Source organism: Punica granatum, chromosome 8 (assembly GCF_007655135.1).
Source record: "Punica granatum isolate Tunisia-2019 chromosome 8, ASM765513v2, whole genome shotgun sequence".
NCBI lineage: Eukaryota > Viridiplantae > Streptophyta > Magnoliopsida > Myrtales > Lythraceae > Punica > Punica granatum.
In genome coordinates this window covers 17,624,494-17,641,222 of record NC_045134.1, presented here as the reverse complement: position 1 = coordinate 17,641,222, position 16,729 = coordinate 17,624,494, and the positions used below count along the sequence as shown (strand labels likewise).

Genomic DNA, 16,729 nt, shown 5'->3' with positions numbered 1-16,729 from the left:
TTCACAATTTTTTTGTGTGAATCCTGGTATTCGGAAGTCCAATTGAATTCCAATTAATCCAGTCAACCCACTAAGGGATAAAGCTCTTCCAACATGGATTTTCTACATTCACAATGACTCGAACTAGAGATCTTGCTAAAACGGAACAAGCGTCAAACTGCTTGAACTAATTCATGTTGGTATTCATAATTGTTTTTTTGTCTATTTGAAATTTAACTGACGAAGTTGCCATGTGATCTTCTTTTCTTTTTTTTTTTTCCGGAGCAATACATAGTTTCATAACTTAGATAATTAAATACCGATATTGGAGGAAACAGTTCTGAACGTCACCCTTCTTTTTATAATTTTATGCTGACAGGGATTATCCTTGAATCAATCGTAGGAATATATTGGCCTTTACACCTGGAAAAAGTAGGCAACCATGTGTCCAGGATTTAAGGAAAAAGATGCTACTATAACATTAATTTCTCCATGTTCTCTTCAATTTTTTTTCTTTTTTAAAGGGAGATACATGGTATAATATGAGAAAATTAAAAATCTAATTACTAAAAAGTATGAATAGTCCCACAACAAGAATTGAACATAAAACTTTTTACTTATCAGGCGAAGGTGTATACCACTACATTATACATTTTTTCCCGTACCTTCTTCAGCTTTTATTGTCAAACTTTTTCCTTCTTCGGCTGTTCGAAGAAATTTTTTTCAATAGATAATTGGTTTAAGAAATTGTAGGAAGACTTTATTAAAATTTGGGGAAGGTCTATGATGCAATCAAATATTATATAATATAATCAAAGTAAATTATTTAAATTTTTAGTATATTACTAGCAACTAAAGTAAAGTACACGAATTTTAAAGTGAATTATACAAATTTCGAAGTTATACAAATTTCTAAGTAATTTACATTGATTTTAAACAAATTTATTTTTCACTTTAGAAAAATTATTAATCTTACTTAAACTCATAGTAATTTATTTGATTATATGGTACAATCATTTTTGTTGAATCATTGATTGCACCATAGAATCTCCCTAAAATTTGATTGTACTCAGTGTAGTTAATTGTTGAGGTGTCTTGCATTAAGTCTGAAAACTCGAAAACTCCAAGCAAGTACGAGATCAGTCAAAGGCAGATATCCAGAATCTCTTACAGTGCGTTTGGTTTCAGAGTTAAAGAAACTGTGATTTTCATTGCAGAAAAGGAAAAATGAGATGGGATTATAAATTTGACTTGAGAAATGTCTGTTTTTGTTGTGTAGTGTGTTGAGTTAAAGTTAAAGTTAAAATTTTTGACTTGGGAAATATGTGTTTTTGTTGTGTAGCGTGTTGAGTTAAAGTTAAAGTTAAAATTTTGAAATTTTAACTTTGAATCCAAACAGAGCCTTATTCTACGGAGATTGGATTTTCTATTTTCTAGATTTTGTGTAATCTGTGAATGTACTCAAAGGAGAAAATATCTTAGGGAGAGGTATTGGAATATATTTGGAGAATATCATGGATATCTTTTGTGGGTCTATAAATAGGGATCTTGTACAAGTGAAAATGTTGCCTCGGTGCCGCGAATGCTTAGCCACCTGGATAAGAGATGGTGTAATCTCTTCGAGATTCTCTAGGATGCCTTCTCAGGAACTCTAGGGTTAGAGTGATAAGTTGAATGAGAGAGAATGAGAGATTGAGTAGACTCTTCTTGGTATGGGCTTGTAATGGGAGCTGAGTTGAGAGACATCTTCAAGGGTTGTAATCTCCTATTTGTTTAGTGATTTCATATTCTGCCTGTGGATATTTCCCTTACAGAGGCTTTTACCATGCATATTTGGTGTTGGATTTAATACCTTATTTTCATATCTCATTTTTAGGCTTTTTTTCCCCAACAATTGGTATCAGATTCAGGTTCTTAGTGATTGAAGATGTGGTTGCAAGATTCGATGTTGAGAAGGTTAATGGATCAAACAGGAAGGTGTTGATAATGCAGCATGGCCATGAGGAATCACTTGGGGGAGAAGTACTAACTACCTCAGCGACTCAATCCGAATGACGACGGAAAAGGGGGAGCTTAGGTGAAAGCTCCAGATCTTGACTTAGCGTAGAGTTTGTTCAAATATATAATCTGAAGGGAGGCCACAAATACTGTGAGACTACACACTAGTGGAAGACAATCGAGGGGGATCCCTGCGAGGGCTATGACAGAATAGGTGAATGGCAAACCATTGAGAAGCTTGGCTTAATGCAAGCCAAGGGGGAGATTAATGGGGCGTCTTGCATTAAACCTAGAAAACTCGAAGACTCGGAGTAAGCATGAGATCGATCGAAGATAGATGCCCATAATCTCTTCTGAAATTGTGTTTCATGTTTTCTAGATTTCGTGTAACTTGTGAATATACTCAAAAGAGAACATATCTTAGTGAGAGTTATTGGAATATCTTTGGAGAATACCAAGGGATGTCTTTTGAGGGTCTATATATAGGGGTCTTGTACGAGTAAAAAAGTTGCCTCGATGCCACAAAGCCTTGGGGCCGATTTGAGAGGGTGGTTAGCCACCTGAATAGGTGATAGTGTAATCTCTTCAGTATTCTTTAGGATGCCTTCTCGGTGACTCTAGGGTTGGAGTGAGAAGATGAATGAGAGCGAATGAGAGATTGAGTAGACTCATCTTGATATGGACTTGTAATAGGGTTGGGTTGAGAGACATTTTTGAGGTTTGTAATCTCCTGTTTGTTTAGTGGATTCCCTATTCTGTCCATAGATATTTCCCTCATAGAGGATATTACCACGTATATTTGGAGTTCGATTTATTACCTTATTTCCATATCTCGTTTTTAGACATCTACTCTTCCCAACAATAGTGGATTTTTTCCGAACAAGTGGTATCAAAACTAGGTGGTTACGCCCCCGTGTGGGGACTCATACCACGTAAGGCCCGAGTGTGGAACTTATGGCTAGTGAAGTCCGAGTCTAAAAGTGAAAGCTCGGCCCGTAGTTAGTTGACCCTCTTCGCCCGAAAGTGGAAGAAAAAGCCCACCTCATGGCAGTTAAGCCTGAGTACGGAGAGATGAAAGCCCCACTCAAGCTCAATTGTTGGGAGAATGGAAGATTGTTGCTTATCGTCGTATCACGGAGATTACGGCGATATCCTCCACATAGTCGAGAATGGAGAGAATTGTTGGGCCGATTTCTCTTTTATCTGGAGAATGGTCCAAGGCCCATGTGCATTAAAAAGCCCACATGGAAGGTAGCGGGTTTAGAGCCCATGATTGACACGTGAGGACGGATGTTAGAAGTTTAATCCCACATTGGAAATATGAGAGAAAATCTACAAGTTTATATAAAACTTGGGTCCAATAACCTATGAACTTAAAATTTTGGATTGCAAATGGGCAAATTCGTGTAAGCCCAGTGAAATTCTTTTTGGTGTGGACTTTAGTATCCAAAAACTCAATTTGGCAACGACTAATCCAGTCGAGTCGAGTTGGCCCACTAAGGGTAAAGCTCTCCGAGCGTGTATTTTTTATATTCATAAGAACTCGAACTCGAGACGTTGTTTAAGCAGAATAAGCGTCGAACTGCTTGAACCAACCCACGTTAGTTAAGCCTAGTAGATCGTTTCCCAGCGTTACTATATACATACATGTGTGTATATCTATACACATGAGACTTTTCAATTAAACTTACTAATATATGGTCTTCTTATCCACTTGGTTAATTGTATATAATTCCTCTTACAAGAATCTTGCATCAAAATTCTTGATTTCTAGGCGCACGAGGCCGTACATTTGCTACTGCACTAGCCCTTTTCTCAATCGATTCTCAATTTAATTGCAGTGTATGTATCGATTATTGTGATAGGATAAACAAAAGGATATCTTGAATAAATTTGTAGGTTAAACTGGAACCGGCGCTGAATCATCAAGCCAGCAATCCTGAGGGATTTGAACCCCAGGGAAAGTTCAACTTGGAAAATGTCTAGTCTTAGCTGATCTCAGCCTTGGCATCCTTTCAATGTCAGTGCTGGACTGAAGATTTCTGATTACATATGATGGGCTTTCTTCAATTTAGGATTGAAAATAGGCGGAATTTATGAGACAATCTTTTTTTTTTTCTTTTCAGTATTTCTTGATATCTCATCAATTTATTAGCTGAATTTAATCTCTTTTAGGTATCGACTTCGGCATAATATGGAGATATTTCAGTGATTTTCAAACTATTGCATTGCGGGTATAATCCTTCCATTAAGAACCCACATTTCATTGAACCATATCCTCGTGATTAAAACAACCCGTATACTTCGATAATGCTTGAGAGAGTGTGTGCGCTTTCATTGACTATATATGGCTTTGTCCATTTAATCAAAGGTGAATAAATATGAAGACTTTAGTCCTCTCCTACAAATGATTTGTCAAAGGCGGGTGGGTCAATTTTTTAGAATTTAGTGTTAACAGAAAAAATAGAGACAAAACAAGAAAAGATGGTTACGGACTATGTGGTTTCAAAGTTCCGTTTCTCATCTTTATAGCTTCCTATCAATTAAAGTGACCAAGCCTTGGACCTACCTCGTCCACCAAAGTAAACGATTATGATCGGACAATTATGGAAAAGTCAAATATCATATCTTTTTTGGTGTGAAATTTAATTATGTCATTCGTTCATAAGGAACTTAAGTTTGATAATGAGCCAGAATATGAATATGCTAGAATCGTATTGCAGATATCATGATCTTTTTTGCCATCTTTTAGCATTAAAAAAAAATTTAACAATCAATTTGAAAAAACATATATAATTTACTCTCTTTCTATATGGCAATAAAAAAAAAGTGTAGTGCAATGATATACGTTTGAGTTTGATAATCAAGTTATGTTTGGTTTCAGAGTAGAGTTGTTACTCTACTTAACTCCACTCTATTTTAGAAAATAAAGACAAAATAGGCGGAAAATATTATTATTAAAAAATTGATTGTAATAATTATTAAGAAAAAACATATGAGAATATTTAATATAAAATTGGAGAAAAAGATAAAAAATAATGAATAGTTGAGAAAATTTGGTATTAAAAATTTTGTTGTATAATTGTTAATAAAAAGTATGTGAGAGAATTTATTATTAAATTGAAGAAAAAGACAATGATTATTGACCTGGAATCTCTTAATTACCAAGCAAGGGCAAGCGATACTGCATTACACCCTCTTTATCGACAAAGTGGGATTTTTTTTTAATAACCCTAACTATAGACTTACTGATATTAATTCTGCTCTTATAAGGAAAAGTCCCCCACCCCAGAAACAAGAAAGGAGAAAATTAAGAAAAAATCTGTATGTTTAGTAAAGCTAAAATTTAGAAAATTAGAAATAATTACCTATGAGAAATGTTCTTATATAAGACTATAGCAAACAAATTGCGTTCGTGCCATGTCGCAGATCAATAAATTGTCTTAAAGAATTTGTGAAAAAATTATAAAATTAAGAAATTATTATTTTTTTATGTTCACTCAATCTCACTACTTATATAATCATATATCAGAACTACCGTATTAAATTTAGTTGCTCTCATCATGCAAATCCAACTATTAAAATTAATCAAGTATAGACAATGAATTATCTTACCAGGGTTGGAATCGTTATTTTGTTGTTCTTGTTGACGACTACTTCCGGTTCACCGTGATTTTTCACTGAAAATTTGTTTTGAAATACATCAAAAGTCTATGGTGATTTTACTGCCATGATTCAAACTTAGTATCAAAGTGTGTTAGCACGATTATTTGATCTGACAATGCTGTCAAGTTTAATGATCATCGTTTATAAAATACTGTGACAAGAACATGACACTTTTACACAGAGATTTTATTCAAGAACCATGGAAATTAGATCATATAATTCTCAAAACTCTGTGTGCAATGCTATTGTCTGCACCTCTTTTTGAAACCTTTTGGAGGGAAGTTGGCCCTTATTGCTGTAATATCGCCATCACTTATAATAAAAAAATAATAATAAGGAAAGAATTTTCATCTCAATGATGTCCTCAATTAATACTTCCGTAGTACAGATTGGACTTCCTCGGCCCAAAGAGAAATTAGCTCTACATCTTTTTGGGAGTTTCCCGTATCCCTATGTGCACTAGTTGATTGACCTTTTTGGGTTTTGACTAAGAGAGTGACTTAATTAAAAATTGGAATTGAAGCCATCATCAAATGAATTTCCCTCTTTTCTTATATTTTAACATATAAAAAATTTATCCTCTTTAATTTGTCGGATCCGATCAACATCCTTTTACATCAAGTTGCTGTAGAGACACGTTGGAGTTGATTGCAATCTTGATTGTATCTGTAGAAAATGTGCCTATGCACCTTTTAGTTAATTAATTATTTAATTTTTTTTAGTATAGCTAATATCCGAAATCCCAATGAATCCGGACTAATTAAGGGGTGAAACTCACTTAATTCCAAGTATCAAACGTGATAAATTACATAAGTCGGGGAACAAGTGTCAAACCTAGTTGAACCAATTCCCTTTGATAATTAATTTTTTATTTAACTTTACATCATTACTCAAAGAATATAGCACGTTTTACTTGACTCATAAAAAATTCCCGAAGGAAAAAAAAAAAAACGTCGGCTGGATTTACAGTTTCAAACAAAAATTATTTAAAATTAATTCGCTGCTTTTGGACTTTAAGTGTTAATGTACCAACCGAGCACATAGTGTGTTAATATATATATTGCTACTGCTGAGCTCAATGACTATTCTTAGCTTTAACCTGTGATCTCAACTGTCTTGTGGGCATACCGTGGAGAGATCGAGAAATGGTGAGGGCTCCGTGCTGTGAGAAGATGGGACTGAAAAGGGGACCCTGGACTCTCGAAGAAGATCAGATTCTGATCGATTACATTAGAGTTCACGGCCATGGGAACTGGCGGAAACTCCCAAAACTAGCCGGTAAGAATCCTTAATAGAGCATGTGAAAGAAAGATAAACAAACTGATTAGAAACTGCAATGCTTACTTAGAAACTCATCGAAATGAGACAATAATATGGTCGAACTAGAAAAATTTTGCAGGTTTATTGAGGTGCGGTAAGAGTTGCAGGCTTCGATGGACAAATTACCTGAGGCCGGACATTAAACGTGGGAACTTCAGCAAAGAAGAGGAGAACACTATAATCATGCTGCATGGGATGCTGGGGAATAGGTTTGTTTCGATCGCCATTGAAGCTATGGAAAGGGTAGATTTTTGCGGTGAATCCTCATCTTTTTGGTTATTCCTGTTTCAGATGGTCTGCGATTGCAGCGAGACTACCAGGACGAACAGATAATGAAATAAAGAACATCTGGCACACCCATCTGAAGAAGAGGCTTCCGAAACATGAAACTGATGTTACTTCTGAAGATAAGACCGTTGATGGTGAATTCAAGCCTGTTCCTACTCCAGACAACACCCAGCAAGAGGAAACCTATGATTCCGGCCTTTCCCCTCAGCATTGTTCAAGCAGTAGTATTTCCTCTGCTGTTATTAGTGATGATGGTAACAACGCCAGTCAGGCAACTGGATATTCAGAGGATAATTTCTGGTCGGAAGTTTTGTCTATTAATGACGATTGTGGTGGCCTAAAGGTCGGTATTCAAGACATCAATGATTTTCTTCTTTGGGAAGGTACAGATGATTATTGGTACAACATACTCAGCTCAGCTGCATTACCTGAACTCTTAGAGATCTAAAGATGGGATTCTTCTTTCTTTCTTTCTTTTTTTATTTCTTTTTTTATTTTTATTTTTATCTCATTCAGTCAGATCATGGGTATCCTCAGCATTTTAGCTGAGACTAATCTAGTTTCAATGTTGGCTTGGCCCTGTTCACGAGGTTCTTTCCTTTTTAGGTTGTTTCGTTAGTAACATAAATGATAGCAAGAGCATGTACTCTGTCGTTTTTGTTGACAATAAAAGAAAGGGTGATAATAGTTAGTGAATCAAAGAAAGTAGATAGCCAGTTCCTACTGCGGTGCGGACGTAGATTTTGTTCATTTGGCCTTGTTTGCAGCAGCTGTGTCATGGATTTCTAGGTGTAAAATGGGTTTGCTAGAGGCTCTACGATCTCCCAGCAGAGTCAATTTAAATCTCCACAAAAAAAACATATCACGACAGATGATCACTAATAAATGTTTGATCAGTCATGGTCTATGTATATATTATACATTCGTTCGAGGTTTGAGACCCCAATGGCCGCTTGGTACAAATGTAAAGTAAAAATTGAGGCAAAATGAAATCTCAATGTCCAACTAGTTTTGGCTAAAGAAAAATTAAAAATGGTGTGGGATTAACTTGTGGTCATGACTTGAAGAAGATATACATAGTAGGCCTGGTCTTGGTCCTGTAGAGGACTCTTTTCTTCTTGTAAGTCCGGTTGTCGATGGAGATCATAATCTTCCCTGGCTCACTGATGTAGAATGAATTCCGCATGCTCTCATCTGATCTTTTCATCATTCGTATCAGAATCTTGTAGGAGCATTCATCGTCAGGAATGAACTCTTCCTTGTACGACACGCTGTCCCATCCGACCACGGTCAAATCCCAGGCCACTGTGACTCCTGCCTGAAATGATGATCAATAAAATCAAAGGACCATATTGCAATTTGATCAATGAACTTAGAAGTGATTAAGGTTTTGGATGTTTAATTTGCATTACCTCATGAACAGGAATTTGAATTTTCCCAATTGAGTTCTTTCGAACAATGGCCTCTGAAACTTTATCTGTTTGTGAGAAATCAGAGTCATTCTCCCTCTTGAGGCCTCCATACTGTACCGGCAAGTCCTCCGGGGCCACAAACCTAAAACGAACGAAGCAATTATTTAAATCGATGTTGAAATACAAATGTTATGATGTGTGTAATTGACATGACTTATCTCACTTTAGTAATGTCTTTGTGACCCGTGAAGGCCTTGCAAAGATGAACTTGTTTTTGTTTGACTGGTGAATGAATCGTAGAATCAGTACGTGGAAAGTGTAGTACCAGAAGGGAACGTTTATCATCACCTGAGAGTTTAGAATATCAAGCATGAAAACTCTGATGAACCATAACGATTCTTTTGATGATTTGTAAAAAATAAATAAATAAATAAAGTTACTATTACGTACATGCTTGTGGATGAGCTCGGGATAGTTGTCTTGAAGCAGGATGAAGTTGCTCTTGAGAACATACCGTAACTCCTTCATGCTCGACTTTTGCAAGTTCTTTAAATCCATAATGTGAACCATAGAGTCGACCCCACCCGGCTTAAAGCTGAGATTTTTCTTTACGCTTTTCTCCATGAAATGGACCGTCCATCTGAAGAACTCCTCACATTTCTCTTTCGAACCGAACATCCTCCTACACGAATCCATGTCCTTCAAAACCCCGTAAGCATGATAACACAAGGGGCGACCCTCCATATCGGTGCTATTTATGTACAACAACTTCTCGAGATCGGATGGGAACTTCTCATCAAGAATCTGCTCGACTTTGTTCTCCTTCCGCCATCTTAACGTGTTCTGGAGCATATGGAAGGCCTCGGAGACCTTGAAACCACTCGCCTTTAGGAATTTCAATAAGATGATATCCGTGCCCTCATGCCCGGCACTAGGCAACAGGGGCACACTCCACAAGGAAATGTCCCTCAATGGCTCTTTCCCAGCCTTAGAATAATTATCATGATCATGTCGCGCCAAGTGGTTCTTATCGGATTTTCCCAGAAGATAATTCCCGAGAATGGCATCTTCTACCCTACACCGGAAATGTAGCAACGCCTTCTTCCTTGAGAGCCTCATGATCTGCATGGACTCGTTGATAGTGTCATCTTCTTGATCAGGCTTTGGAGGGTCGTCCTTGTAGGAGGTCTCGCTTTGAGCGTCATCGTAGAGTTCCTCCTCCTCCTCCTCCTCCTCCTCATCTTCTTCATCATCGGTGTCTATCTTACTACTTAAGGTCTCCCTCGACTCCTCTCGAACATGATTCGTATGTTCTTCCATGAATTGGGAAACCGTAAGTTGCGGTTCTTTGTCTCAGATACAAGATTCCGGCAGCCAAAAGACAGCTATATTTGGCTTGCCGGAAATCTCAATTTTGTTTTGGCGGCAATGCCAAATATCTGGGATATTAGGGCAAGATAGAGGTGGGAGAGGTAAGGAAGTCTCAAAGGGAATTTGACTACTTTTTTTTTTAATTATCCCAAAAAAATGATTATTTCTTTGCCAAGTAATGTGAGTTTTTTTTTTTAATTTTCAATTTTTGGGGAGAGGATTAGATGTCAGAATTCCGACCGTGGGTTTACATGTGACTATAATTAGAGGATTGGTAGTCTGACAAAGCAATCGTCAAAAGCGTAAGGGGACATAAAATTACCGACAAAAAGTGTGGAATTTGTTCATCAAATGTTTGACTGTGCTTTTGGGAAAAAAATTTCGAGTTTTATGGGGTAAATGACCTGTCTGTCTTGCATGTTATTTGCAGGTTGTTGAGAGATAGTTTCAATATTCCAGTATTAAAATTGACTTGTGGATACATGCTTCTTTTTTTTTCGGTATGCACCCTAGTATCGAAAATCCAATTGAATTCCAACTAATCCGGTTGAGACAGGTCGGCCTACTAAGGAGTAAAATTTTTCGGTGTAAATCTTCTTCAATTACAAGCCTCGAATCTCGAAACCTCATTAAGATGAACAAACGTCGAATCACTTGACCCAAGTCACGTTGATGTATATATACATGCTTTTTGAATGCATTGCATTTAAGCCACTTGATTAATAATTGCAAGAATTTGGAGGGAGAGGGAGCGGATTCAGAGGAAGAGCATTATTCCTAAAATTTCTCCGTACAAGAGGTAGTTTTTTTTTTTTTCCGCTTGAATCGGCTGGGAAAAAAAAAAGAATTCCTCTTTTCACTGAGTAAAATAAATTCTCATCTAAATAGAAGAATTTGGAGGAACGATCATCTTTCTAGGTGTAATTTGATCAGGGTCCTTATGCCGAAGCATATAAAATTGTCGCATTTCCCCAGTAAAATAATGTATATACTATGTTGTGAAAGACGTATGGCATGGCCGAGAAAATATTAGATGAGGTTGGAAGGGCTTCCAACTTTCTGTCTTAATTAGCTCCAATTAAGGCATGTCATCAATGGAAACCTGAGACAAGTCATTCACACGAAATATTTTGAAATTTAGAGGATTTTGAAATTTAGAGGAGAGCGTGTTTTATTATTTCCACTAGATATCGAACCTGCGATCTATTAGATATATATGTGGTATCTTTACATTACGGGACCAAGTGTAATTTTGTATAGTTTACTATCTATATATATACAACAAAGCTACCCATATTGTGTACAACTTCACAATTACTCATGGTATCAAAGCCTAAAATCATCAAAACCTAAAAATTCGTCTCCGGCCGCCACCCCACTGATCAATCGATTCAATCCATCTGATGGATCCCACAGCTTCCCTCAAAGTCTCAGATGGCCAGATCAACCCATCTGATGGCACTTCGGCCCCCATCATCGACCACGCACTTATTCCCCTTATTGGTCCCGTCTCAGTCCATAACAGCGCCAACGTCATTCCGGTCCAATTGAACAACTGAAACTCCTTGGTTGGGAAATCTCTTTTCTCCACATTCCGTAGGTCTCATTGCCTCTTTGATTATGTTGATGCCAATGCCTCCTCCTCTTCCCCAGCTGATCCTTCCTATTTGAATCGGCATCGTGCCAATGATGTATCCGTTCATGGCTCTTTGCAACCATATCCGAAAATCTCCTTGACACCATACATGATCTTCCTTCTGCCAAAGCCATTGGGTCCACACTCCACAATAGATTTGTCGAACAGTCCAGTGTTAGTGCCATAGACATCAAGGTGAATCTGTCCCGGCTTAAATGCACCGATCAAGGAGTCGATAAATACTTGCTCGACATTAAATCCTTTGCTGATCAGTTGAAAGACATCGAGAAACCCCTTCAAGATGAGGATCTCATCACTATAGCCTTAGCTGGTCTTCCGAGTCAGTATGCCAACTTCATCACCTCCCTCTCCCTCGGCCAAGGTCCTCTCCCCTTTGAGGATCTCTACACGAAACTCATGCATCAGGAGATGTTTCAACGCTACAGCCCGAATCCATCCAGTCCCAACACTTCTCCTACTCCCAATACAGCCTTTCAAACCCAAACCTGTCAATCAATCCTCCAATCATGGCAGTTGTGGTGGACGCGGTGGCAAAAACAATCGAGATCAACAGGTGATGACATGCGCCATTGTACTACACCCTCTTTTGATGATAAAGAATATAGATAATTTGCTAGAATGTCACACACACCAAATGATGTGAATGTATTCTTATTTATAGTAGATGGAACGCAGCAATTGTGGAAATATATCAAAGATTACACAATATCATAAATATCAAATATTCTTTGATATCCCTAATTGATTTTCTCCATATCATATCCCTCGATTCTCTCCCTAATACTCCTCCACAAGCACAACGGGGAGGCCGCACGTTGAGCTTGAAACTGATTTTAGCAAATGCAGTGTGAATAGACCCTCCGTAAGAGGACCATTGAGTTGATCGGTCGCCGCCTGATGAAGTGAATTTGAAATGGCTTGGAAAAGCTGGCTTTCACGTCCTTGGCAGTGTAAAAGCCCGTGACCACAAGTAGAATAGGCTGAAAGGGAAAAAATGCAATAGCCCAGTTTTAAAGGAGATTGGACGTGAAAGGTTTAGAGGGAAAGGCCAACAGAGAGAAAAGCTGTGAGCATTGGCAAAAGAGAGACTTGAGAAGACGAGGCCGTGACCGGGGTTCGGGACAACCAAAAATTTAAGGAAGGTCAAGCACGACCAGTAGTAGCAAAAAAGATAACTGTCGAGATTTGGGGTGGAAGAAACGAGAGAGATTCCGCAGACAAGTCTACAGAGAGAGAGGAAGGAAAAACTCGAAATTATGCGACTCAAATCCAATGCTGACTATCGCTGCAGTAGGACAAAAGAATTTGAGGTATTCTTGTCGGTAAGCGGGAGACGGAGATAATCTGCAGGGAGGAGAGATTTATTTCAAACAATCTAAGTAGGCGAGGAAAATGAAGCTTTCCCGGGTAGCACTGTGGAAGAAAGGTAGAGAAATTGGGGTTGATAAGTGCAAAATTGAGGTTGCCGGGCGCGCTCGGTCATGGCCGGACGCGCTGGAGAACGTATTTAGCGGAAGCTTTAATCAATAGCAGCAAGATCGTCCTGCTCTGATACCATAAAAAATATAGAGAATTTGCTAGAATGTCACAGACACCAAATGGTGTGAATGTATTCTTATTTATAGTAGATGAAATGCAACAATTATGGAAATATATCAAAGATTACACAATATCATAAATATTAAATATTTTTTGATATCCCTAATTGATTTTCTCCATATTATATCCCTCGATTCTCTCCCTAATAGGTGAAAATAAACACTTCTATGGGAAGACTAGATTTGATGAAAAACTTACTTATGTTTATATTTCAATATATAATTATTTCTATATTTAATTATTTAGTGCTATGGCATTAAACTTATTAATAAAGATCATAAAAAACATGTTCCACCAAAAGATCATAAAATATGAAATATTTCAAATTATAAGTTCGATTCTATCTAGAAATAGCCTAAACATGTAAACTTAAGTAAAACTAAATCACGCCAAATATATAAATCCATGCGGCCATGCATAACACAGGGAAAAGACTGGTAGTTTATTGAAATGCAATGGGTCTTCGCAAGATGAGAAATAATGCCACAAACTTTACTCATTTCAAATGCAGGGCTGGGTGGGCTGAAGATGTCTAGGCCTCCGGGGTACCCCATTAACAAAGTCAAAGAAGGCCTCTTCGTCTACACCAAGGCATGCTAGGACAATATATTCAGGTCATGGTCAGGTTAAGGGCTTGTTTGGTTTTATAATAATATTTTAGAATCACAATTCTAACTTTAACTTTATCCACTACAAAACAAAATAACTCATACAAAGTCAAAGAGTGGACCCCATTTATATCACTTTTTTCCGCAACAAAACAACATAACTCATACAAAGTCAAATGGTGGGCCCTACTTATACCACTCTTTTTCAAAATCAAAATCTGATTTTAAAATCTTACTATGAAACCAAACGCAACATAAAGGTCCGTAAGTATGAGACAAGTAATATATGACCTCATTGCCTGGAAATGTGCATGTGTCCAACATTATTCAGTGCAAAAATCCGAATCAAGGGCGGAGTGCTTCGACATATGTATCTTTGGTACCACACTTGGTTTGCAAGAACCCGAATGAAGTGTGGACATGCTTCGACATATGTATCTTTGGTACCAGGCATGGTTTGCAACAATATTCTTCACAAGAACCCGAATGAAGTGCGGAGGGCTCCGACATTTGTATCTTTGGTACCAGGCATGGTTTACAACAATATTATTCGCAAGAACTTGAATGAAATGTGGAGTGCTTCGAATATGTATCTCTGCTACCTCAAACATCGTTCTTTATAAGAGCGTAAGGAGTTATCGGTCAAGAAATATTGAAATATTAAGTAGAAATCCATGCAACGCCTTAGTGATATATTTAAACTGGAATGTAAAAACTAGGAGCTCCTTTTGTCTAGTTTCCAACTCTCAAGTTTCTCTGTTTTTTTTTTTGCTTGTTTTCCGGTTAAAGAGGAGGTCCAAAACCTATTACAATAAAAGAGAAATCCTAAATAACTAATAGAGGAGCACAAGTAGTCCCACTAGGTATCGAGCATGCGACTTCTAGGTGGGGAAAGCTTATTTTTTGCTTGTTTTATTCTAAACTAGGTAAAGGTCCAGGCAATGGGCAGGTTGTAAGAAGATTAGTGATCGATGTGTATATTCGACAAAGTCAAACGAATATAGCTCGCATAATTTTTTTTTTGTTTTTTTTGCCCCTTCTTATCGTTGATAATTATTAAGGTGACTATTTGATAAATCATATACCATAAACTATTGGATGGCACAAGATATATTTGAAGTTTTATAACTATTAGTTTTTGGTCTCGTGTAATGCACAGATTAATCGATATAAAAATTGGATTGACATTTTATAGATAAAATTAAATAGATAGCTCATTGAAATTTTATATATTTCAAATAATCATTAGAAAATAATAAAAGAAGAAGGCATTCCATTTAATCAGAAAGTTGGCATACAGTTGTAGATGAAACAATGATATAATGTAAGATATTATTTCAATATTGTTAAAATATTTCTTACTAAAGCATGATTTAAGATTTTTAATAACTTTCTGTGGGAAGGGCAAAGAGTAAAACAATATCAACAAATAGAAATTAATATTTGAAAATTAAGTAAATGAAGCGTGAATTGTTTAGAGTATATTTTTGTAAAAGTTTTTTCTATAAAAAATCATAAGAGTTCAACAAATAGAAACTTCACTGAATCAAGTCCAATTAACATGCAATTAGTTTTTTCCGAGGCAATCAAGTATGATTTAGCCGAATGATACCCTTATTAAGCATGATACTGCACGATTAATCCTAATTAAGCTCTAATACACACAAATTAGCAACCTATTAGTCTAATCTACATGTAAATACATTAATTAAGCACATAGCAACAAAGTTAGGAGCTAAAAAGCTCTATCTCGGTTCTGGACAGAGGGGAAAAGCTGCCCACACTATATCTTTTCTTGCTTGTTCGGGAAGAGCAACCTTTTAATCACCCTAAGCTTGGAAATGGATGCTTCCTTACTAAATTAGGTAGGCAATAGTGTAATTAGAGATTTAGGGTTATTTTGTGAGAGTCTCAGCACATGAGAATGGACAAAAGTACAATATATTGAAAATAACCCTTTATTTATAGACAAAGGGGAGTCGGGAGTCGTTTTGCAAATAACAAAACCTGTGAGGCCAAAAATGAAAGATTTTTTAAAATTTTCAGATGTTGGACGCGTGCCAACTAGCCATCTGGATGAGAATTGCCAGTTGGCCCTTAGGCGCGGTTACTAATAGTGCCCACATCCCGTGCACGGTTGTTACTCCCGCCGTGGGTAGTGATCGCGCCTCCATCCTAAATTTTGCATTTAGCGGAAGTCAGTTCAACTACTTCTAGTTGAACTATTTTTGTCAGGAATAATAGCGTGTCCGCCCTCAAACTTGTTTAAAAACTGCATTTTTACCCTTTTCGTGATTTTAAAGCACATTTGAGCAAAAGAAAAACTATCGAAAAATATCATCGGGTTTAGTAAACACTTTTTAATTGGAAAACACCTCGACATTAATATTTCTCGCTACATGGGAATATTGATTTCTCCGTCTCGAACCCTTGTCCCGCTGAATGAACTATATGAATAAAAAAGTTTTAATTAGAGAATATTAAATGTGCCTTTTTATAAAAAAAATACGAGCAATTATGGTTTTAAAAAAAGTCTCTGAAGGCTAGGCGCCACGTTTTACAATTTGCTTTACACGGGTTCCTCCGGAGATTAAGTTTGCGTTTGGTTTTCAAGTTGGATTATGATTCAGTTTAACTTGATTTCGTGCAATGATTGCAAGTGATAAAAAAATATTTATGTGTGAAAATATATATATGCATGTATAGATGTGAAAGTAAATAAAAAATTATTTTTTAAAAATTAATTATGAAAATTGTTAGGAAAAGTATGAGTGAGAAATTATTATTAAATGAAAGAAAATGACAAAACAATAATGATTATATTATTGAAT

The 16,729-nt window shown here is 36.8% G+C and overlaps 2 protein-coding genes across 2 annotated transcripts; one reads left to right on the top strand and one right to left on the bottom strand.

The window, feature by feature from the left end:
* Positions 1–6,727: 6,727 nt before the first annotated feature.
* Positions 6,728–7,952, top strand: LOC116187260 (transcription factor MYB13). The gene is made up of 3 exons (XM_031515918.1): positions 6,728–6,921; positions 7,043–7,172; positions 7,255–7,952. Exons 1-3 carry the CDS (start codon positions 6,789–6,791, stop codon positions 7,697–7,699), a joined length of 708 nt encoding a protein of 235 aa, XP_031371778.1. The 5' UTR covers positions 6,728–6,788; the 3' UTR covers positions 7,700–7,952.
* Positions 7,953–8,130: 178 nt separating this feature from the next.
* LOC116187259 (patellin-4-like) lies at positions 8,131–10,149 on the bottom strand. The gene is made up of 4 exons (XM_031515917.1): positions 9,114–10,149; positions 8,887–9,011; positions 8,664–8,805; positions 8,131–8,569 (listed from the first exon to the last, which is right to left on the bottom strand). The coding sequence occupies exons 1-4, from the start codon at positions 9,981–9,983 to the stop codon at positions 8,306–8,308; spliced, it is 1,401 nt and encodes a 466-aa protein (XP_031371777.1). The 5' UTR covers positions 9,984–10,149; the 3' UTR covers positions 8,131–8,305.
* Between the last annotated feature and the right edge of the window lie 6,580 nt (positions 10,150–16,729).

Bases quoted from the DNA above. Each gene is read 5' to 3' on its own strand.
- LOC116187259 (XM_031515917.1), bottom strand. From the start codon at position 9,983: ATGGAAGAACATACGAATCATGTTCGAGAGGAGTCGAGGGAGACCTTA. The intron at 9,012-9,113 runs GTACGTAATAGT...CTAAACTCTCAG, and splicing joins CCGAGCTCATCCACAAGCAT to GTGATGATAAACGTTCCCTT. The intron at 8,806-8,886 runs GTGAGATAAGTC...CGTTCGTTTTAG, and splicing joins GTCACAAAGACATTACTAAA to GTTTGTGGCCCCGGAGGACT.
- LOC116187260 (XM_031515918.1), top strand. From the start codon at position 6,789: ATGGTGAGGGCTCCGTGCTGTGAGAAGATGGGACTGAAAAGGGGACCC. The intron at 6,922-7,042 runs GTAAGAATCCTT...AAAATTTTGCAG, and splicing joins GAAACTCCCAAAACTAGCCG to GTTTATTGAGGTGCGGTAAG. The intron at 7,173-7,254 runs GTTTGTTTCGAT...TTCCTGTTTCAG, and splicing joins CATGGGATGCTGGGGAATAG to ATGGTCTGCGATTGCAGCGA.